At 33.5% G+C, this 25,315-nt stretch overlaps 1 protein-coding gene across 1 annotated transcript in view; it reads right to left on the bottom strand.

Annotated features, from left to right (window-relative positions):
• Positions 1-25,315, bottom strand: part of Rim (Rab3 interacting molecule) — a 555,972-nt gene that overhangs the window by 503,894 nt on the left and 26,763 nt on the right. The window contains exon 2 of the mRNA XM_089102610.1: positions 10,879-11,083. Coding sequence (XP_088958736.1) covers positions 10,879-11,083 — 205 coding nt within the window. The remainder of the gene's footprint in view (positions 1-10,878; positions 11,084-25,315) is intronic.

Below are 25,315 nucleotides of genomic sequence, written 5' to 3'. Positions count from 1 at the left end.
AGTTTTGAAGGTGTGTATGATTGTTAAAATTAGAGGCTAGCTGTCCTGCCTCAAGACAATGTATCTGTACTTTTCCCTGATGCTTATTTACAGAGCTTAGTCTTTGATAGTCTTTCATTACGAATTCTGCAGTTTTTCTTCAGAGAGTTTGAGACAGATGGTCATTGGATGATGTATCAGCACATCATAGCCATAATTTCAAGTTCAAGATAAGGTGTTTCGAATTTAGAAATCCGAAATATCCTTTCTCTTTTTTGCGTGTTAAACTCATCTTGGACTTTTTATGGGAGGAGATGGTTACATTTGCAAAGCGAATACTTCTATAATAGGAATTTTTTTCTTTTTTCTGGTTATCTGTGTTAATTACTTTGAATTTCAGAACGCCTTAATCTTTTGGATGTTTCGGGAAGCAATGCTTTCTTGTTCAATTTTAAAGGTTACTGTGCCAGTAACCGTCTTGCTCTAACTGATGTCTTGCTCTAACTGATGTCTACTTCTAGGTGTAATAGATGTGCATATCGCTAAACAGAGCATCCATCACAAAGACAGCATCACTCTATTTTACAATTATCTCATCTTCGTTTGATATTTGCATAGTTCAAGATCGTTTGTGGCCTTATCTGGGAGTGTTTATTCAAAATGGATTCTTTGTCATTAAAGTCCATAAAATTGGAATGTCAGCAACAGAAGAGGATTATTTCAGCCATGTGTTATGAGGAGCTCTTTTCAAAGGGTAAATAAATTCTTAAGTGAAATAGCCTTAACTTGTAAATAGCCTTGATACATTTGTTTAGTTTTATTTTATTTAGAATATTACTTGACTGGAAATCATTAGTAAGAATGCTGTATATTTTATTTTTTGTCAATGCTTCTGTTGCATGCTTGATTTGCAGGAAGTTTGTATTATATTTTGGGATGATTTAATTGAACTTGCGACTTAAGCAGAAAAATATATTAACTTGCATTTAGTTACTAAGGGCAAGTGCGATGAGGCTGATCTTAGGGTAAATTCGGGCAAAATAGTAAATTCTTTTTATTTCCTGAATATTTAGGAAAATGGAACGCTTTGGGATATCATTGACTTGTTTCATGAGGGATTAACTAAAGAAAACGAGCTTTTTTTTTACTGAAAGTAAGGAGCGATATTAAAACTTAAAACGATATTAAAACTTAAAACTTAAATTCTGAATCTACCAATAGCCACAAGATGGGCTTCCACTTCGAAGTTTGACCGTTTTCGCAAAGAAGCAAGCTTATTTTACATATTATTGATCAGTTTTAGATTCTTTCAAATTTTGCAAGTTGTAACTTTTGTTTCAAGCATGCAATCCTTTGCTTGTAAGCAAGACCTTAACTCCCCAAAATTTGGACAAATCATTCGTAAGTCCCAGCTTAAAATAAAAACCGTCACCCCACTCCTTCTTGACTGCTGCAGAAAACTTCAGGGAAACTGAGCTATCTTTTTGTGTCTATTATGTCTGTATTTCCTGGCCTCTTTAAACTCTGCTGGACTAATTTTGCAACCTGTTCTACCTCCATCTTGCTAAAACTAACCTAGCCTTCAATAATTTTAAATCACTTTTACTTGATATAACCAAGGAGTCATCCGTCTTTTATATTCTAGGTCTTCCTCCGAAAATAACATCCTGTCTTCGCTACTGCCGTTGCTGAAGATATTGTTAATCACAGCTTGACCTAACATGAATACTTTGTTACGAAGAACCCTTCCTGATTGTAGCAACCTTATGAACTATCTTTGCAGGTATGTTGCCAAGATGGAACCAGTGAAGAAAGCTCTCCTACCAGCAAGAGTCAGGGAATTTTTAAGCAAACTTAAAAATAATTTTTCTTGTTTTTATTGTAATTTCTTAGTCAAATATTTGTGATATTGATTATATTGAGTTATATATTTATATTGAATCATAAAGAAATAATTGGATTCGTTTGTCTTTTTCCGTAGTGTTTGGTCTGATGGTCGTGTTTTTAAGTTGATACCAATTAGTCAAAAGTGATAGGCCAAGACTGTTTATGCTTTTTTTTTTCGTCATGTAGTTGGTTTTCGTATACACTTTTTAGTATACTGGGCAAGAGCAACTGCGCTGGACATAGTAGAGGTTTCGCTTGGCAAGTTTCCCTTTGAATTTAAGCTTTTTATGGTACGATGGATCAAGGTCTTTTTGTACTTTTTTCTACTGCCATTTGACTTAATATTTTCCCCAGAAATCTGGATCTGTGTTTAAATCCAGCCTTTCAAACAGTTCGTGGTGACGAACTGTAAGTAAAGAGCGACCCGGCAGAATAATCACTGAAACTCTAAAAAATAAAATTTTTTATACCATTAGATACATTAAAATAATTGTATTTTTTCGCTGATTTCAAATATATAAGTTACGAGCCTGAAAAAGTTTGCCTTATTTTCGAAAAATGGGGAAAACACCCCCTAAAAGTGATAAAATCTTAATAAAAATTACACCATCAGATCAAGCGTATCAGAAAACTCATCTGTAGAGGTTTTAAGCTTCTATCGGCAAAAGTGTGAAATTTTGTATGTTTCGTCAAAAGAAAGATCACGGATGCGTGTTTATTTGTTTTTTTTTCTTTCCAGGGGTGATCGTGTCGATCCAGCGATCCTAGAGTATCGCGAGAGGGTTCATTCGAACGGAAATCAAAAATTCTAGTGCCTTTTTAAATTACTAAGAAACTGGAGGGCAACTAGACCCCCCCATGCTTTTTTTCTCAAAGTCACCCGATCAAGATTTTGAAATAACCCCTAGGTTCGCATAGTCGAAAATTTAATAACTATGTCTTTGAGGATGCCTCAATCCCCCAAAGTCCCTGGGGGAAGGGCTGCAAGTTATGAGCTTTGCCCATTGTTTACATACAGTATTGGTTATTGGGAAGTATACAGATGTTTTTAGGGGGGATTTTTTTTAGCCGGGGGGGAGGAGAGTACGGGGGACGATATTTCCGTGGGGCACGGGATATTTCTATGAAGGGAGCGCCGGATTTCCAAGCATTATTTAAAAAACGACCAGAAATTAAGCTAAAAAAAAACAAGTTTTTTCAACTTAAAGTAATGAGCAACATTAAAACTTAAAACGATCAGAAATTAGTACGTATATGAGGGGGTTATAATTTTGGTTAATTTGGTATAATTTGAGGGGGATAATAATTTTGGTTCGTTTTAATATTGCTCCTTTCTTTCAGTTGAAAAAGCTGTTTTCTTTTTTGTTCAATACATTAGGATTCGATTGCGGTACACCTGTCGAACTACTGTTTTCCAGTCGTTTGACAACCTGTTTGCTATTGGAAACGATTTAATTGTAATACAGCTGTTAGATTATAGACTATTTTTTACCAATTGTTGAACAATAATGTTAGTTTGAATAGTAGTTGTACATAATATAGTTGGACTATATTAATTTTAAAATTAATCAAATTGTAAAAGCTGCAATTCAAAGCTGCAGCTCGGGACCCTCCCCGTTCCCAAAAAAAATTTATTTTGTCTTGAAACCAACAAATCACGTGCGCCCCCCCATATAAACTTGTATGGGTCGCCCCACCCCTAACGGCTAATCATTATCCATTTACGCTAAACGACTGTAATTTTACGCCAAAAAATCAAGACGCGGAGGCTTCTTTGATACGTAGAAATGAAACTGGAAGGCCACGCCTCTCACGTCAAACCAACGAAAAAATACGCTAAATGACTGTAGTTTCGCAACAGAAAAGGGTCATTTTATGTTGAAAAATTGTAATTTCAGGATCACAGGGATTGGCTGTGACGAATTCAGTAGGTCCGCCCATAACGTTAAATCAATCACAATGTACGCTAGAATATCTTATTTTTGACCCTCTGACTGAAACACGCTGAATTAGCGTTCGTTAGTAAAAGTACGCTTTTTTAGCATAAGGCCCACTTGTTGCACCATAATTTAGCGTAAAAGTATGAACGGATTTTTTACCGTGAATATTTGATTTTTTGTTAAAGTTTTAATTAAAAAAAAATCTTCCGAAAATAAGTTTTTCAATAAAAATTAAAGGCCATTTTAATCTTAAGCTCAGCAGATACAAATACCTTTTAAAATTCAAACTCAGTCAATTTTCATTCAACCATGAACTCTACCAACTACATCCATTGCCACACATGTAACTAATGTTACAGCGTCTTTGATTGATAATTAATTAAAAAAAAAACTTTCCAAAAAATAAGATTTTCAAAGGAAAGTAAAGGCCATTTTAAACTTAAGCCCAGCATATAAACATACCTTTTAAAATTAAAACTCAAAGCGACCAGAAACTACTATTTAAGAATAAGTGAAACCCAAAACGAACAGAAATTCAATAAACAGTCATTGCAAAAACATAAAACAAGTAGTAATATAAAAGAATAAATAGATCTTAAAGTGAGTATTGCTTAGATTGAATATCAAAATCAAGCTTAAAACAAAAGATATTATTTCCTATTGAAATACCAATGAAACTTGAAGCGGATAGAATTTAAATAAACAATCAATGCAAACAGACACGCAATATTCACGTAAATGATTAAATAAATCTTAAAGCGAGTGAAAATGAAATTGAGTATGCAAATCGAGCTTGAAATGAACAAAAATCGCCACAAACAAGAGTTTGGGTAGGACTTCCTTCTCTTACTGTAAAAGTCTAAAACCTACTGTGTCATTGGCGCTTTACTGAAAACTATATGCGGCTTGAACGGTCTTGGAAAGTATAAACAACATCAAATAGAATATTTGATGTATAATAATATTAATTGTTGAAAGATCCAACAGTTCAAGAATTTAGTTCACTGTAAATGTATTTTTATTTTTAATACTGTAAGAACTAGAAAAGAAAATATTTGTAATATAATCCGTTTTCAGTTAAGCGCCAATGACGTAGTAGGCTTCCAGTTTTTATTTACAATTAGGAAAGGAGGCAGTATTCAATTAATTGTTTGTAGTGAAACTATATTGGTCTTCAACAACTTTAAAAAAACCTAGTAAATTAAACTGAATATTTTATGTATAATTATATTAGTTGATTAAAGCTGATCATTTCAAAATTTTATTCTAATTTTAATTTCTTATTTTCAATATTAAGTACAAAAGAAAATATTTGTCATAAAATTGGTTTTCAGTTTAAATTCAGTTTAATTTCAGTTTTCAATTTTAAAAGGTATTTGTATCTGCTGAGCTTACGTTTAAAATGGCAGTTACTTTTCTTTGAAAAACTTATGTTTCGGAAAGTTTTTTTTTTTTTTTAAATTAATATCATATAACAAAGAATTTGGGGTTGAAAAAACCCAGGGGCAAGGGTTGTAAGTTATGCCAAGGGGGTATTTAAGGTTTACATAGAAGGGATGGTTGTTTAACTGTAGAAGAGTCTCATTTGGTTGAAAATAGGAAGCTCTAGTTCCTTTTTAACCCCCCTCTCCATCAACCACTTTTTTCAAAAATCGCGTCTCATAGCAATTTTTTTAAGTATTCCAAAAAACATTTAATAATGTCTCTAGGAAATACCCCCCCCCCTAGCATCCTGGGGATAGGGTTGTAAGTTATTTTACGTGGGCATATAAGGTTTTTATTGAATGGACGTTGATACAAGCATCAGACGGGGCTTATTTGATTTGAAATAGGAAATTATAATGCCCTTTTTAAGAGTCAAAGTGATTTGAGAGCAAACAGCCCTACCCTTCTCCAAAATCAACATTTGTCTTAACACCTCCAATCAAAATTTGGATATAACAATTTTATTCATCTTAGTTGAAGGTTTCGGAAATTATGTATGTGAGGAAGACACCCACCCCATATTATTCTTGCTTTTAGAAAGCATAGGGGCTTTGAACCCTACTCATATTGATTTGTGCTCGTTTTGAGTTTGACTCAGTTATTTATTTTTAATTTATGTTCGTTTTGGATTTTGTTTGTTTATTGACTCTGATTTGTGGTAGTTGTATGCTTTGTATGCTATTTGATTCTATTTTTGTTCATTTTTGGTTTAGTGGAGTTCCTTACTTTTTTTGAAAAATTTATTTTGTGGAAAACAGTTTCTTTAATTAATTACATTATAAAACCAATGGCTAATACCAACGAACCTCTAACAAAAAGACTTTTTAGGCTAGCAGCCGAAGAAGCAGGAATAGCATTAAAAAAAATAGAGGAATATACCAAAATATGATGAAAATATAATATTTTAGTAGCAAAATTATGGAAACTACAGAAAAAAATATGGAAAGCAGGCGGGCCAGAATGTTTTATATTAAATACCTAACCTAACCAAAATACCAATTCTATAATATTAAATTTTTAATTAAAATATACCTAAATTGTATTTTAGGTATATTTTAAGACAAATACATTAAAGTGATTAGGGCTATGTACGAGAATAACACTGCTGCGGTTAAGGTAGGAAATGAGGTTAGCAGCTGGTTTTGTATTAAATCAAGAGTTAAGCAGGGTTGTGTTAGGTTTGAAAATTAATGTCAAGAAGACTAAGTCACTAAGGCTAGGAATAAGTGAAGATGAAAAGGTGACGTTGGGGGATGAAAAGATTGATCAAGTTGGCAGCTCCACTTACCTTGGTAGTATTATTAGTAAAGATGGTGGGAGCAGTGAAGATGTTAAAAGCAAAAATCCATGGCTCAGGGTGTTTTTTTTTCCACAGTTAAAAAAAAGTTTGGAAGAATATAAAGATAAATCTACAAACCAAGATTAAAATATTCGAAGCTACAGACAGTGGTCAAATATGGCTCTGAAGCATGGACGCTCCGAAAAGCGGATGAAGATTTTCTAGATGTTTTCCAGAGAAATTGCTTACGGATTGTTCTGGGTACCCGGCTGACTGACCTTATTTCAAACAATAGGCTATACGAAAAATGTGGTTCAATACCGCTTTCTAGGGCTATAGTGAAAGAAAGGTTGAGGTGGCTAGGGCACGTTGTGCGGATGAAGGATGTCAGAATGCCGAAGATTGTTCTTTTTGACCAACCGTCTAGGACTAAACGGAAAGCAAGTCGTCCTCGTCTGGGGTGGGAGGATGTCATAAAGAAAAATCTAAAGGAAATGGGAACTTCGTGGGTGAGTGTAAAAAGGGAGGCTTTGAATAGATTGGGATGGAGGAGGAGCGTGCGTAGCTGTGTTGGCCTCAAGCGACTCGGTGCTGCGGTGAGTTGTCAGTAGTAGTATTAATAGTAGTAAATTGTAGTTTATCTCACTGAGACAAAACTAATTATCTCCAATTGCAGCGGAGAAATTTTGTTTTTCTTCGATCAAAAACTTGAGTGGGGTCGCTACACAACATAAGTACCTATTGTTTGAATGATCGCAGTTCATTGTAAGTCTTATTTTTATTTTTATTCTTTTATCTGTGCTTTGATGAGAAAGGCCTTTGGATACAAAAGCTGAAATACTCATTTTAGGTTAAAAATTTCACTGTCTTAGATCAATTTCCTAGTTTTTACCTTTTGTTGTTTGAATGATGGAAAGGCAGTGTGGTCTTCATGTTATTTAGATTGAACCAATTCCGCTTTCATTTAAATAATTTCTTAGACCCCACCGCCTTTCCATGGGCAATTGAAATGAAATAAAATATTGAAGAAAGGGGGGAAATTTTAATAATTCGGTGAACAACGCCAAAGCTCCCTGTCTTATTAAAACTTTTATCTGTTTTCCAATATTTTATTTAATTCTGTTTTTATGAAAGCACTCCAAAGCCACTGAATAAGAGAAGCCTTTTTCCCTGAAACGGTGAATTTCAAGTCACATATTAATTCATGACGCTGCCTATATTTTAACAAACTAATATCAATTTTTATTCTTTTCTTTTTTATATTGTGTTGTGTAAACAGAAAGCATTTAAAAAAAACTTCGTGAATTCAAGTAAATAAAAAAGGAAACATTGAATAACCACCCCCATATCTATTGTGAAGGCTCGAGAGTGGACATTTAGAGTTGTGGAAAGCTGTGACAAAAATCAATATAAAGCGGAGAAGATGCAGTCGATTTGAAAGCGTCTGAATTTATTATCTGAGAAACTTGGTTTTGATAATACGCTAATGAGCGATCATCAGCTCATAAATTATTGAATGACTATCTATTGGTACTCTTAAGGTCTGACGAATACACATAATTAGTTTTATAAACTATTTAATTTTCTGTAATTGCAACAGTAAGTAGTTATTACAGTGAGCGACACCCCTCCCCTGGACAAAAAGGACAATAAGTTTGAATGTTCTAAATTTTTTTTTTAAGTTTTAATTAAATGAAATCTTATGATGAGTTGGAAATTACATTTAAATCTTTAGATTAAGTTTGAGATTTATAGTTTTTTTTACTTCGTTCTAGACGGAACTGTCTCACTTCGAGCGGTTAATATTGAGCAGTCCGTATTTCAAACCTACCAATAAAGAGAACCACTCGATGCCTTTTGTATGCTCTTTCTGAATATAATGATCGCTTTTGTCGCAAATTCAATGGTTTATACTTATATACCTTTGTTGACGTCACTCTTGTTAAAATCTGTTTACCCATAAATTGAATTAACGGAAACAAATCGAGAATAAAAAAAAAACAAAAAAAAACACGGGAAATATGTAATAAGGGCCATATATTTGGGCTAAGTTTAGTCAAGTTAGGTTAAAACTGAATTTACGACAAAGCAATGATTATATTTGGAAAAAGTACAAAAAAAGGCATCGAGGGGTATGTTCACTTTATTCGTGGGTCAGAAATGTGGACTACTCAATATTTACCCTCAGAAAGGTCTCCCAGGATTTGTCACCCCTCAAACAGACATGAGCCTTAAAAAAAACAATTAGTTAATAGTGACACTGATTAGGCCATATTACACCCTGGGGGACATATCAAGTTTTTAGCAGTCTGGCTTAAGGAAGGAAGCCATTTAGAAAATGACCGTAACATGCATCCAGGCAATTTTTGAAACAAAGCTAAAAGCTGCACATGGGTTATCACAAGCTGACGGAGGTAAACCACACATTTCTTCCGAAAATTCCCTCCTTAAGCCTATCAATAATATCCAAACTTCCTCCACACATTCTATCCTTCAGCTACACCTGATGAAAACAAGTCTGGGACACTGATCGCATGGCTTCCAAAATCCCTTTCATCAAACCTCTAAAAAGATTGGATGCTTTGTCTTGCTTCTCGTTTAGATTATTTAGTAGGCTAGAAAAATAAGTTTTATATTCACTGGAAATTTTCGAATATCCATCAATTATAGTAATGATACTTTCACTTTACGCCGTTGAGCCTTTTACGCAAGATTTCAACACTTCAGACTTTGCGGTATGTTATATAATCTTAGGGATCGTATTTTGTCCCTAACGCAGACATTGCAAGTTGACTTAATCCCCACATAGAATTAAGTTAAATAAGCTTGTATACCGAAATGGAAAAGCCATTATGGTAACAACAAAACAGGATATCTTGATGAGCACTCACTATATTTTAAAACAATTGGTAAACATTTTCTAGAGTCTTTCTTCTTTAATCATTTTCTACAATGACTAAGACAGTTTTATGGACTTTTAGCTTAACCTTTTTGAAAGAACTTAATTGTGATACGTTAAGCTTGACCTAACGCACCTTAACCACTTAGCACAGAAAACTGAATACGTTGTGTGAAAACCACTTAACTGACCTACAGATTACTGATTATAAAAAATAAAACAAAGCAGTGATGTTGCTTCACAAGGCATCTTAATATTTGAAACGAGTAATGATAGTAGGTCTGTAAATTTTTCCCGAAAATGGCATTACAATTTTTTATGGAAACAGGCATGCTACCATTCTCCAATGTGAAAAATGATCTAGATAGATCACGACTTTGCCAAAGTTCGTTTTCCTTTCCCTGTCCCTATTGATATTTGAAAGCCTTGAGCATAAGTAGGAACCTCAAGCTTTGAGCTTGAGGTTTAAGAAGAAATTATCTTTTTTTAAGTAGGAGGAGTTTCAAAACACTATTTGTCTGTTGACAAATCAGTTGATTCTAGGCTTTTAGAGAAAGCCCTTTCCATTTGATAGCTGTGAAGCGAGTTTCAGATTCTTAATTGCTTCGCGTTGAGTGCTACACGTTGAAGCAGAAAATTACAATTATAATTTTCACAGCAGGGGACCGAATGCATACAATTAATGTTCGTTTAATAAGATTGTTCGTAATAGGATAATTGATCTTTTCTGGTGTGAAATCTAGATATTTCGCAACTTTGAGAAAATTCACTTAGGGACTCCATTTTGGAAAAGTATTTTTTATGTGAATGACGTCACAAATACCAATACGTTCAACACCACAATGGTTTTATTTCTACACTGAATAAAATGAAATGAAATTAAAGTTGTATGTCCAAAAAGATTAAACGGTAGGCTACTATCCCATTATGCGGGCCTCTCGGGTTAATCACTATTGAGTAGGCAATAATAAAACCCTTTTTTGACGTCTTAACTGTTACAGAGTAGGCAATAATAGCATGGTTTTCATTGCGTAATCGATATTAAACTATGTTTTCTTGGGGTTCAGGGGGGGAGGTACCTAGGTTGAGTTACGTATTTAATATATGCAATGCTTTAACCCCCTCCCCACCCCCTAATGTGCAAATATATAGCCCAAATTTCTTTCTAAACTATTATATATTCATCTTATTTTATTTTATTTCCTTAACATTATCCAAACATGACTTTTTTGAGAGGCCCGCATAATTGGATAGTACCGATTAAACAATTGTCTTTTCACTGAGTAAAGCTTGGTTCCTTCATTTTCGTGACTCATTAGAAATCATTTTCGTGGCTTGTTAGAATTAGTAAATTTTATTATTGATGCCGACCTAGTTCATGAAATTTTTAAAACAAAATTTTCACTAACCTTTGAAGATCGAAGAGAGACTTTTCCACCACACCTGGCGCAGCAGCGAACAGCACAGTAGTTACATATATGACCCACACCATCAGCGAATTTGGTTTTCAAACATATTTGACATGTAGCATCAAGCTCATTTCCCATATTGCGTCTCTGCAAATTCCTTTGGCGAATGGTGTCTTCGAGCACTTTTACTTCATCTTGCTTGCGTCTGAAAAAACAGACAGACAAAATAATTTATAATGGGAGGAAGAAAAACTACTTTCCATGTGATATTATTTTGCATGATTGTTTTCACAAAAATACACAAAAATTTTGGTTTATTCATCAAATTCTTGTCCAGAACTGTGTTGATCAATATACTTCAGCATAAACGAAAACAACCTTTTTCATCGTTGTACTAAGATTGCTGAGTAAAAATAAAAAGTGAAAATGAATCAAACAGTTCGTGGTAACGAACTGTAAGTAAGGAGCGACCCGGCTCAATGGTAACCGAAACTCTAGAAAACGGCATTTTGATACAAATAGATACATCAAAAGAATCACATTTAAATGCTGATTTCAAATATATAAGTTTTATCAAGTTTAATCCTACCCATCAAAAGTTATGCGAGAAAATTTGAGAAAATTTGGCTGATTTTCGAAAAAAGGGGGAAAGACCCCCTAAAAAGTATAGAACCTTAATGAAAATCACACTATCATATTCCACGTATCAGAGAACCCTACTGTAGAGGTTTAAAGCTCCCATCTACAAAAATGTGGAATTTTGCATTTTTTGCCAGAAGAAAGATCACGGGTGCGTGTTTATTTGTTTGCTTGTTTGTTTGTTGTTTTTTTTTCCCAGGGGTGATCGTATCGAACCAGTTGTCCTAGAAAATCGTGGGAGGGCTCATTGGAATGTAAATTGAAAGTTCTAGTGCCCTTTTTAAGTGACCAAAAAAAATGGAGGGCAACTAGGCCCCCTCCCACGCTCATTTTTTTCCCAAAGTGACCTGATCAAAATTTTGAGATAGCCATTTTGTTCAGCATGTTCGAAAATATTATAAGTACTGTCTTTTAGGATGACTTAATCCCCCAAAGTTCCTGGGGGGAGGGCTGAAAGTTATGAACTTTACCCAATGTCAACATATAGTATTGGTTATTTGGAAGTATACAGACGTTTTCAGGGGAGATTTTTCCTGGTAGTGGGGGGAGGGTCAGGAGTTATATGGGAGGATCTTTCCATGAAGGAAGTTTTCATGGGGGAAGGGACATTGCTATGAAGGGGACGCCGGACTTCCCAGCATTATTTAAAAAGGATCATAAATTTAATATAAAAAAACAAGTATTTCAACTGCAACAGCAGCAACATCGAAGCTTTAAACGAACAGAAAATATTACATATATAATTGGGTTCACCCCGTAGTCAATGCCTCGCTCTTTAAGCCAAAGATTTTTTAGTACTTTCATAAGAGCTATTTATTCTAATTAACGGCCTTTGTGATTAAGCGGTCATTTCTACAGAATTGGGACAAAATTTGAACTTTCACTTAAAGAGCAAGGTATTGACTAGGGGGCGACCCCCTAATATGCACATTAAAAATATATGAATATATGAAGTTAGTTACGTAAGTTAATTCGTAAATTATGTATATTTATTACTAATAAAAGCGTTCGTAAATAAAATTAAACAAGTTTCGAGAAAGCCATTTAACTAAATAAAAGTAAATTAATATGAAAATTTTGTTTTAATTATTCATGTACGGTGAGCCAAGATCAAAACCTGCATTTATTCAAAAACCTTCAAAAATTAAATAAAATAAACAAGTTTTTTAAACTGAAAGTAAGGAGCGACATTAAAACTTAAAACGAACAGAAATTATTCTGTATATGAAAGAGACTGTCCCCTCCTCAACGCCTCGCTCTTTACGCTAAAGTTTTACTCTTTCTCAAAAATTTATTTTTTAAAACAAAAAAAAAATTTATCGTAAATAGCGAGGCGGGGTGGAGGGGACCGTCTCTTTCATATAAAGAATAATTTATGTTCGTTTTAATTTTTAATTTCGCTCCTTACTTTCAGTTTAAAAAACTTGTTTTTTTTATTTAATCATCGTAAAGAAACAGCATCGTTGTAGGTACTACCAATACGATATTCAAAACGGCAGTGGCTGATCCAGGGGGGGGGGGGGGTTCAAGGGGGCGCGCACCCCCTAGACTAGCCTAAAGTAGTGTAATTTATTTAGTTAACGCAACTTTCTGTTAATTAAACGTTTTGTGTTTAATTAGTTTGTGTTAATTGCTCCTAACGCAAGTTTATCAGATAAACCTATTTTCCACCCCCCCCCCCGGCCCTAAAAAAAATCCTGAATCAGCCCCTGCAAAACGGTGAACTGAGGTGTCTTTAGAATTTTACATGAAAAAAGCAAACATAAACCTTTTGAAAAAACAAATGTTTTTTTGCAATGTTCTTCAATGACTCCCAAATAAAAAGAAAAAGTCAAATCACTCTTTCGTCCCTTTAAAAAAAATCAGAAACAAGGCTTTTAAAAATAATATTAGTAACGTTTAAAGTAAGGATACAATTATTTTATTCAACCCTCTCCATTCTTAATCAAAAAGTATAAGAAATTAATATCAGAAAAGTTTTAGCGCTTTGAAGTACGGAGAATATCAAAACAAAAACATTTTTTACATCATGGACCCATTATACGCCTATTAATGCCGGAAAACCATGATTCTACAAGGCCGTATCCCGGATTTTTTTTTGGAGGAGGTTTTACTCAAAACTTTTTTTTTTTGGGGGGGGGGTTTACACAAGAAACCCTCAAAAAACCAATAAAAAATTTGTTTATGTCCATTTTTGTTACGTTTTTATGAGTCAGACAAACATTTCCGGGGGGGGGGGGTCAAACCCCCTACCCCCCTGGATATGGCCTTGTTCTCTAACATATTTTTTTCATTATTTCAAAATTATTAAGTTTTTAGGGGAGTGCCATGTTTCTATGTGTATTAAGAGGTTGAACCCTAACAACAAGAGAACAAAACTCAGTTTTTAAATTTACAACCAATTTTCTTCAATAAAAAGTAAAGGAAGGGCTATGGATATTATTTTGAAACTTTCAGGAAATTGAAACGAATGCTGAACTAAATCAAAGACACCATGAGCATCCACGTTGTCAAAATAGTCTATCCGAAACATCTCACGACTGGCTAAGGATATTAAGTTGAAACTTTCAGGGTTTGTAGAAGGACACATTACACTAACCCAAAATAAATCGTCTACATCCAGGTTGTCAAAATGGCGTGCCGGCATATACAGAGTATCGAAATTGCATATCTGTGGTATCTCAGGGACAACTAAAGGCATTAAAGTGAAACATTCAAGGAACATTCTGGTGGATATTGAGCTAAATCAAAAGATACTTTGGATCCAGGTTATCAGAATAGCGAATCCGCAATTTCTTAGAGACAGCTCAGCACATTGAATTCAAATTTTTAAGGGATGTTGAAGGATGTCTAGTTAAGTAAAAAACATTATGTGTATCCAAGTTGTTGAAGTGGCGCATCTGTAGTGTCTTAGGAGCGGCTAAGGGTATTAAGTTAAAAGCTTTCAGGGAGTTTTGAGGGAGTGTTGAACTGAATCAAAATGTACTGCGTACATCCGGGTTGTCAAAATGGCGTATCTGCAATATATCAGGAAAGGCTAAAAACATTAACTTGAAACTTTCCGGGAACTTCGAAGGGGGTGCCACGCTAAATTAAAAGACAATACATGCATACAGGTTGCCACTTGCCAGTATAGCAAATCCGCAGTATTTGAGGGTCGGCTAAGGGTATTAAGTAGAAAATATTAGGAAATTTCAAGGGGGATTTTGAACTCTATCAAAAGACACTACGTGCATTTAGCTTATCAAAATTACGTATGTGCAATATCTCAGGAGCGACTATGAGTATTAAGTTTTGCTTTCAGAGAATTTTTAGGGGGATGTTAACCTAAGTCAAAAGAATTTCTGTGCATCCAAGAGTTCAAAAGAAAGTATGCGCAGTTCAGGAATGGCTAATGGTATTAAGTTGAAACTTAGTTTATATTCGAAAGACACTCTGCAGAGACATTAAATTACTGAGAGGGGGAGGCATTTAAAATATATGTCTCCGATCCACCAAAAAAGTTTACGCTTTAAGACCCAAAGGGAATTAGAATTTATAACGTTTAAGTATTGAGAAAAAGCAAATAAGCAAAAAAACAAAAAAACAAAAAACTATCAAACAGTTCGTCGTAACGAACTGTAAGTAAGGAGAGACCCGGCTCAATAGTAACCGAAACTCTAAAAAACAGAATTTTGATACCAATAGAATTTTGATACCAATTGGGTTTGCCCCCTAGTCAATACCTCGCTCTTTACGCTAAAGTTTTTTAGTGCTTTCATAAGAGCTATTTATTCTAATTAACGGCCTTTGTGATTAAGGGGTCATTCTTAAAGAATTCGAACAAAATTCGAACTTTAGCGTAAAGAGCGAGGTATTGACTAGGGGGCGAACCCCCTAATGTATGTAATGAAAACATGTGAATATAGAAGTTCGTTACGTAAGTCAATTCGTAAGTTGCGTCAGAGCAAAATTTCGAGAAAGCCATTTAGCCAAAAAAGTAAAATTAATATACAAATTTCGTTTTAATTATTCATGTACGGTGAGCCAAAATCAAAACCTGCACTAATTCAACCACGTTCAGAAATTAAATTAAAAAAAACAAGTTTTTTTTTAAACTGAAAGTAAGGAGCGACATTAAAACTTAAATCAACAGAAATTATTCTGTATATGAAAGGGGCTGTCCCCTCCTGAACGCCTCGCTCTTTACGCTAATGTTTGACTATTTCTCACAACTTGCTTTATAAAGCAATAAAAACTTCAGCGTAAAGAGCGAGGCGTTAAGGAGGAGACAGCCCCTTTCATATACGGAATAATTTCTGTTCGTTTTAAGTTTTAATGTGGCTCCTTACTTTCAGTTAAAAAAAACTTGTTTTTTTTTTTAATATTAATTTTACTTTTTTGGCTAAATGGCTTTTTCGAAATTTGTTCTGACGCAACTTACGAATGTGACTTTTGACTTTTGGTTTTGATTTTGGCTCACCGTACATGAATAATTAAAACGAAATTTGTATATTAATTTTACTTTTTTGGCTAAATGGCTTTCTCGAAATTTTGCTCTGACGCAACTTACGAATTGACTTACGTAACGAACTTCTATATTCACATGTTTTCATTACATACATTAGGGGGTTCGCCCCCTAGTCAATACCTCGCTCTTTACGCTAAAGTTCGAATTTTGTTCGAATTCTTTAAGAATGGGAATTCTTTAGGGAAATTCTTATGCATTGTTTGATTAATTTAGGATTACTGCGTCAGTTTCTGCGAAATTTATTGCAAATGTATTTGACGCAAAGTTTGTTGTGCGGGTTGGTAAGGAAACATCGAGGGAAATATTTAGCAGGTTAGGGGTAAAACAAGGTAGTACTTTGCCTCCGAAGTTATTTTCGTTGTATATTAATGACATTGAAATCTATGTAAGGGAAAGGAAAGTAAGTGAATTTTAATTATTTGATAAAAAATGTCAAGTAAAGGCATAACATTAACTGGCATATTTTTAAAGAGTTGTATTAAGGATAAAGGAGCAAAATACAAAAGCGTATTTTTGCAAGTAGATTAGAACCTGCTATACATTATGGGGCAGAGATATGGGGACACCAAAGGGGGGATGGAAATGGAGAGGATACAGCTACACTATTTTAAAAGATTAATAGGGTTAGATTAAAAGTCTAATAGCATTGTTATAAAGGGTGACCTAAGTCTTTTAGCTTAAGAAATAAACGGTTAGCACGCATGGTAGGTTATTGGGAAAAAATTATTGCTATGCCAGATTATCGGTTAACAAAAAATGCTTTCAATGAAATGTTATTGGACAAAAGAAAAGATTCTTGGCCTGCACAAATTAAGAGAATACTGGACAAATGTAGGCTATCAGGCTGGTGGAATGACGGCATTGGACCAGGAGTGGAAACAATATTGATTGCAAAAGCTGTGGAAAAAGTGCTACAAGATCAAGAGATCAGGTTTGGCAAGAAGACAAGATTTAATCAGAATCCCTTGGAATATGTAGAAAAATTAAAAAGTCTGGGGAGAAGAAATATATCTAATATTTCGGCTCCAAAATGATACTTTAAAATTGATCTTATTAGTAAGAGGGAATTTTATGCCGCTTGGGGAGAGAAAAAAAGTATTTAGGGAGGGTTAAGGTGCGGAGTGGTCCCTTCTCTTGTCCGATGTGTGGGGAGTCTGAAGATTTAGAGCATTTTATGTGTTATTGTGAAGAACTGAAGGTACTTAGAAGGGAAATTTTTGGAAGGGATGTCATGGATAGATGGTGTTTAGAGATTTAAACGAGAAGTAGTTATAAAGTGGATAATAGAAATTTGGGGAATTTTGTGAGTATAGGGATGAGACATAGGGAGGGTTTTTTATCGTAGTGTTATTTTCAAAAGTGTTTGAACTTATTATTATGTTTTATGCGTTTTACTGTATTTTTATTATTCATGGCCCATGGGGCTTTTGTGAGAAATATATCTATATCCAGTCTTATAACGAATAGGAATTAATAAAAACAGCAGTAGGGCTTCCGACTCCTAAACCTTCTAAGGTCTAATAAACCTTCTATAGTGTCATTTCCACTTCACTGAAAACGATCTATAATTCAAGCAGTGGGTGTTTTATCACTTATTTTTATAGCTATAAGCTCATGAAAAACTATAAAAGATCAAATATTTAAACATATTCTGCTTAAAGTACAGCGGAAATGGTGCTTTGGCTTTTAGGTCTTTTTTTTTTACACAGGACCTATTGAAGATGTACATGGATCAATAATCATATCCTTCCAATTATTGGTCTGGTTTCTTGCCAAATTAAGTAGTTTTACATTGTGTTGCATTTGTTGAGAGAAAGCATTGTACATATTCTAATATCTCACAAAGCCCAAAATATAAACACACTATTTGAATTTTTTATTAATGCTTGGAGTTGGATGTACCAACCGAACCAAATCGTCCTTCTGCGGAATGTTGGTAGAAGAGCAACCCTTAATTAATGTTATTAAGGCATCTCCTCCAAAATATGGTCAGATATCAGTCAGGCTCTGCAGAAAGCAATTTATGGTGATTATGAAAAAGAGCCGGAACCCCTCAAAAATGGATTTAAATCAAATTAAAATTGAACCAATGGAATCAGTATGGTCAAAAACCTTGCGTAGGTTAATTAGAATCCCCCACCTTGACCAACAATTAAAGTCACTTTTTTACGGCTGCACAAGTAACTGCAATTTAGTAAAGAGTGAACCAGAGCCCATAATAACCAAAAGTTAAAAAACACGTTTTGAAAAAAAAACTGCCTTATGAGAAATATTGGCGCCTGAAACTATTCAATAATTTTTATTATTATTTCGTTTTGAATGAGTGAGGAGGGGGGGGGGGGTCCACGGAAGAGTTTTCCATGGGAAGCAAAGTTTCTGGGGGAAATATTCAGGAGAAATTTTTCAAAAGAAGAGGGAGTTTCTGGTATTATTTGAAAACTGTCACAAATTAAGAAAAAACTTAACTGGAAGTAAGGAACAACATTAAAACTTGAAACGAACAGAAATTATTCTGTATTTGAGGGGAACTTTCCCCTATAAAAAGATAAATACATTATGGCAGTGAGGATTCGACATTAAATTTAAATTAAAAACAGGAAAATATTAATCTTGAAAAAGAAAGTTTTCTGAGGGAAGTAAAGACCGAAGTTGAAACTTAAAACGAACAAAAATTACTGTTTTACAGTACATCTAACATATTATGATAAAATTAGTGCAAATAAGCTAACTGAGAATATTACCCTATGTTTTTATGATTAGCCTATAGAAAACTAGCGCTTTACTGAAAACACTAGAAGGCAAGCATAACAACAAGAATATTGAGTTAGGAGTCAAAAGTGAGTACGTAGCCTGACAAAAACAATTTCATCTATAACGCTTTTGATAGTCTTAGACCAGCTGTGATATTAGTAAGTTTCAGTATACAGTTAAAATTTTCTTAAAACTTAAGCATGAAAATAAATATTATTTTAATAACCGCAAAGTCATTTAACAGCAAACAACTTAAAGCAAAGAATAAATAAACCACAATATAAACAGCCGAAGTCCAGTTATTTCTCTCTATACAACAGAAAATTTCAAGATAAGATACAAATTCCAAAGTTAGTCTATAGTCCTAAGTAGTGACCGCAGTGTGGATTCCATAGAAGCCCTGTTTAATGCGGCCAATATATGTTAGGGAATGTTTACACTTGGGAAAACATACCCCGGATTCATTGTTTTAAACGGGCAACAGGTGTTACTGCATTGGGGTGTTTACTTTTGGGTAATGACAGCGCACACGTGGGTGTTACATAATGACAGCGCAAACGTGGGTAATACATAATGGCAACGCACACGTGGGTGTTACTTTATGGTAGCGCACACGCCAGTGTAACATAATACTTCTTAGATTTCATTTTCTTTCAAGGTGTTTTGTTTCTTCGTAAGGTTCAAGGCGTTTTTTCTTTTTCAAGGCGTTTTTTTCTTTCAAGATTTGTTTTTCTTTAGCTTTTACGTAATGGGGAATGTTTATGGATGGCGCATTCTAATATGATCTGTCTCTTCAGAGCCCGGGGGCATTCCCGCTTTTAACTCTCGAGGAAACACACATGGGGTGTTACATAATACTTTTTGAGATTTCATTTTCTTTGAATGTTTTTTTTGTCAGAGGACCATTATATTCTAATGATTTATGTCCCCCATTTGGACTCGAAAGGTCATTTTCATCCAATGGAGCTTTGCCTTAGCCGAGTGGATTAGCAATCTATTTCCAACATTCAGTTTTGACGAATTATTTCTACATGATAACCGATTCCACGCAATAAGAACCCACCTCTTCCGATTGACTCAATGAAATGATATCCGCATCAGAGCTTTTAAGCATTATAATGTTATTGATTTTCCACAAGGACCTAGACATCAGATGATACGTACCATCAGCGTTAGATATTCCATTACTTAAATGTTTGCGTGTTGAAGTTTTATCCTAGACAATAAATCTAAAGGATAAAGGTGATTATAAATACAAGTTGTGTTTATTCATTATGTAACACCCAAGTGTGCGCTGTCATTACCCCAAAGTAAACACCCCAATGAAGTAACACCTGCTGTCCGTTTAAAACAGGGAATCTGGGGTTGTGTCTTCCCAAATGTAAACATTCTCTAACACCTGTTGGCCACATGAAACAGGGCTTCCATGGAATCCACAATGCAGTCACTACTTAGGACTATAGACTAACTTTGGAATTTGTATCATAACTTGAAATTCCCTGTTTTAATTAATAATTTATTAAATCAGGGAAAAAGCGGTTAAAAACATGACAAACAAAAAAAAATTATGTGAAAAAAGCTTATAAAGGATAGAATATAAGCAAAAACATTCGTGAATTAAATAAAGGTTTGGGTTCTAGCAAGCAATTCCAAGGGGTGGAGGCTTGTTATTAGAGCTAATTTAAGCTCTACTTAGGTATTTCTGAGAGCCATTAATGAAAATAACACGTTTCTCTGAGCCAAGACTATGAATATTCATCCCAACGTGACACTATGCAGCTGGTCCACACCCTAGCAGGCAGTTCAAGAAGGGGGCGGGTATTATTAGAGGTAAAGTTTTATTTACGCTTTAGTTCACGTTTTACAAAGCTCCTTGAGGCAAAAATAAAGAATTTTGGATTCTTTTTCGGTAAAATTTCTGTTTTGCACCAATGAAATGACTGAAAACATCCCTTTACTGAGGGACCAACTATTTAGCTTAAAATAAATGTCTGCGTTAATCCCTATTTTATAGGACAACCTGCACCTTTAGAAGTGAATACGCTGCTGTGCTTCCGCACGGAAGCACTGCCTCTGAAATTCGACGCTCAATATAGATTTTTGGATAAATTAACTATCTCAGGATTTTTAAACAATAGCTATTTGCATTTCTTTGTTTTACACTGATTTTGTTGCTCTTTGAGTATTTATTTTTTCGTGAATCTCAACTTACCAGGATATTTTTTTCTCGTGAAACCTGTTACATGATTTTTTCTTCGTAAAACAAGGTGCATGTTGATTTTTGTTCGTGAAACTTTTTGTATTATGGATTATTTCTTCAAGAAACTTAATGCATCTTGATTTATGTCTTCGAGAAACTTGTTATATTTTTATTTCACGTTAGTTAACTACGTTAGTTAACAATAAGTTAACTATAAATAAAAGTTCAAATAGGGATAAAATCCTTTTAATAGACAGTGATGATGATAACAGTGATAGAAATTCACAAAAATACCAGATATTTCGGTCACATATACAGTGACCGTCATCAGTAGTAAAACTAAACTAAAACAATTTAAAACAAAAGTTTATATACTAAATCAAATAACACTACATATTGTTTAAATCTCTAATTCGTTTCAAACCAAAGACGGAAGCTATTCTCTTTGACGTTCTTGGATTCGGTTCATTAGCGTTCAATGATATAAAATTTTGACAAAGGTCAACTACATTGGGTGAATTGAACTTTACTCTGTCAGATTTTAATAAATTATCATAGACAGAGTTCAGCCCATATTCACCTGTATCCCGATTCAAAGCAATATTCTTGAATAAGATTTTCTTTATTTCAAGAATTTCACGAAAATTTTGCTTTAAACCCCGATCCCTAGAAATCAAAGAGACATTCTTGAACAAAATAAAATGGTCTGGAAAATTAGAAATATGTTCTGAAAGGGCTTAAGTAAAATCTTCAGACCTAGAATCCTGCTTTAAATCCAAAGAAATTGAATCTTTGTGTTGTAATAATCTCATTTCCAAACTCTGGTTAGTACGTTCCACATATGAGTTTCCGCAAGTACATGGGATCTGATAAACCCCACTTTGTTACCCCAATGAAGTTAGATCCTTTCCAGAATTTAGAAAATTACCCAAAGTATTATTACTCTTTAAAGCTACCCTTAGACCATTGCTATGTAAAATTCTTTTAAGTTTTTCACTTAGCCCGGGTACATATGGTAAGGAACAAAAAACATCCTTCTCCCAAGTTGTCTCCAAGACTTCCGTAGTTAATAAGTTAACAATTTTAAGTTACCTTCATTTAGGCTCGGTTAACGTGACCGGTCACGTTAACCTGACCTTAATGAACCTAACTTAAAAGTAGCTAAGTTTATGTAACATTACCTATCCGGATATGCTACCTTCTGTAACTATAGTGGAATAGATGATAACAGTAGGGTTGTAATTCACACTTATGTATCTCTGGCTTTCGAACAATCCAGGGGGCAGGTGAATGTTGGCTGAAGCTATCCGAGGTTGGGTTAGATGGCCTAGTATTTACAAGTTGTCCTAACGTAATCTCGCGAGATTTATTTTTGTTCCGAGGGGACCTTTATAATATAACAATAAGAGGTATTGAAGGTCAACGACACGTGGCTTGTTAGATCTTACGATTCACATGCTTCAGTATTTGAATATGAGTCCAGTGTGTCAACATTAATTTTTTTCAACAGTAATTACAATTTTCGGTGTGATTGACAGAGAGTATAACGGATTGAAACATTCGTCGTTTGGCGTCTTTTTTGAAGCGGCAATCGCGGCAATCTTATTGCTAGATTAACAATGTGATGAAGTTTATAGCTATAAATGAAATCTCAAATACAATATGTTTAAGTGCAATGAAAAAAGATGGTGTGCAACTTAAAATTTTATAAACCAAAATGGCTTCTAGGATAAAATCATAAGACCAAGCAAATAAAATGGTTATGAATTAAAAAAAAAGTACAAGAGAAAATTCAAGAAATATGCAGTTTTTTGGTGTGCAAGCTGTTTATGTTAAGGGAAACGTGTCATGAAGTTTATAGCTATAAATGAAATCTCAAATACAATATGTTTAAGTGCAATAAAAAAAGATGGTGTGTAACTTAAAATTTTATAAACCAAAATGGCTTGTAGGATAAAATCATAAGACCAAGCAAATAAAATGGTTATGAAATAAAAAAAAAAGTACAAGAGAAAATTCAAGAAATATGCAGTTTTGTGGTGTGCAAGCTGTTTATGTTAAGGGAAACGTCCCAACTGATAAGCTCTTGATAGCATAATGTGATAAACATATTCTATTATGCAACTTAGAAGACTTCAGTTGTGAGAAATACCTGCATCCAATTCATGACCACGAGGAGGAAGTTCAATATTTTACTCAATGGGTGCCTGAGCAGATACCTGATAAAGAAAAATATATCAGATATCCGAAAACCTAAACTTTTTCTCTTTCTATAAAAATGACTGAAGAAGCGGCAAAGGTTTTTGTATTCCATAAGAAGTATTTGGGATGTTGGTAAAATTTTTGTGTTTTGTAGCAAATATTTTGTGTTCTACACCAACTAATTTTCATTCTGTTAGGACTATTTTAGAATTGTGCAAAGTATTTTTGTATTTTGTAAGAATTATTTTTTGTTTTGTAGGAGTTACTTAAGATGATGTTTGAACTTTTTTGTATTCTATAAGACGTATTTGGGATGTTGTTAGAATTTTGTGTTTTGTAGCATGTATTTTGTGTTCTACACAAATAATTTATATTCTGTTGGAACAATTTTAGAATTATGTAAAGTATTTTTGTATTTTGTAAGAATAATATTTGTTTTGTAGGAATAATACGGTTATGTTTGAAATTTTTTTCTACAAGAAGTATACGGGGCGTTGTTAGAATTGTTGTGTTTTGTAGCAAGTCTTTTGTGTTCAAGATCAGCAATTTTTCATTCTGTTAGAATTATTTTAGAATTTTTAAAATTATTTTTGTTTTTTGTAAAAAAATTTTCTGTTTTGTAGGAAATATTTTAGTGTTTTTGTTTTGTATAATTTTTTGTTCGGTAGGAATTAATAAGGATTATGTTTGAATTTCTTGTGTTTTATAAGAAGTATTTAGGATGTTGTTCGAATTTTTTTGTTTTATAGCAAATATTTTGCGTTCTGAATCAACTATTCTTCGTTCTGTTGGAACTATTTTAGAAATCTGTAAAGTATTTTTTGTATTTTGCAAGAGTTATTACTGTTTTGTATGAATTATTTGGATAATTTTTTACTTTTTTGTATTTCTTAAGAAGAATTTGGGATGTTGTTAGGATTATGTGTCTTGTAGCAAGTAATTTGTTCTGTACCAACTATTTTTCATTCTGTTAGAACTATTTTCGAACTGTGCAAAGTATTTTTGCATATTGTAATAGTTATTTCTGTTTTGTAAGAATTATTTTGGATTGTGTACGAACTTTTTGTATTGTATAAGAAGTATTTGGGATATTTTTAGAATTTTGTGTTCTCTGGCAAGTATTTTGTTTCCTGTACCAACTATTTTCCATTCTGTTAAAACTATTTTAGAATTATGTGAATTATTTTCTTATTTTTTAAGAATAACTTTTATTTTGTAGGAATTATTTGTATTCTGTTTGAACTTTTTTGCATTCCAGAAGAAGTATATGGGGTGTTGTTAGAATTTTTAAGTTTTGTTGCAAGGATTTTGTGTTCAACAGCAACAATTTTTCATTCTGTTAGATTTATTTTAGAATTATGCGAAGTATTTTTGTATTTTGTAAGAGTTATTTTTGTTTTGCAGGAATTATTTGGATTATGTCTGGACTTCCTCGTGTTTTATCAGAAGTATTTTGGATGTTGTAGCAAGTATTTTATGTTTTGCAGCCGCTATCTTTCGCTCTTTTAGAACTATTTTAGAATTCTGCAAAATGTGTTCTATTCCAACTAATTTTCCTTCTGTTAGAACTATTTAAGATTTATGTAATGTATTTTTGCATTTTGTAAGAATTATTTCTTTTTTGTAGGAGTTATTTTGGATTATGTTTGAAGTTTTTGTATTCCATAAGAAGCATTTGGGAGGTTGTGAGAACTTTTTTGTTTTTTAGAAAGTATTTTCTGTTCTATACCAGCAAATTGTCAATTTGTAAGTACGCTTTTAGAATTGTACAAAATATTTTTGCATATATTAAGAATAATTTTTTTGTAGGAATTACTTTGGATTATGTCTGAACTTTTTTTTATTCTATAAGACGTATTTGGGATGTTGTTAGAATTTTGTGTTTCGTAGCAAGCAATTTCTGTTCTGCACCAACTATTTTTCGTTCCGTTGGACCTTTCTTAGATCTGTTCAAAATATATTTGTATTTTGTAAGAATAATATTTGTTTTGTAGGAATTATTTGAATTATGTTTGAACTTTTTTGTATTCCATAAGAAGTATACGAGGTGTTGTTAGAATTTTGTGTTTTATAGCAAGTATTTTATTTTGTGTACAAACTATTTTTCATTCTGTTATTCTTTCTATTTCGTTTTT

Source organism: Artemia sp. Qi Xiang Cuo, chromosome 16, assembly GCF_049724085.1.
Source record: "Artemia sp. Qi Xiang Cuo chromosome 16, ASM4972408v1, whole genome shotgun sequence".
NCBI classification, from domain to species: Eukaryota; Metazoa; Arthropoda; class Branchiopoda; order Anostraca; family Artemiidae; genus Artemia; species Artemia sp. Qi Xiang Cuo.
This window is presented reverse-complemented; position numbering and strand designations above follow the sequence as displayed.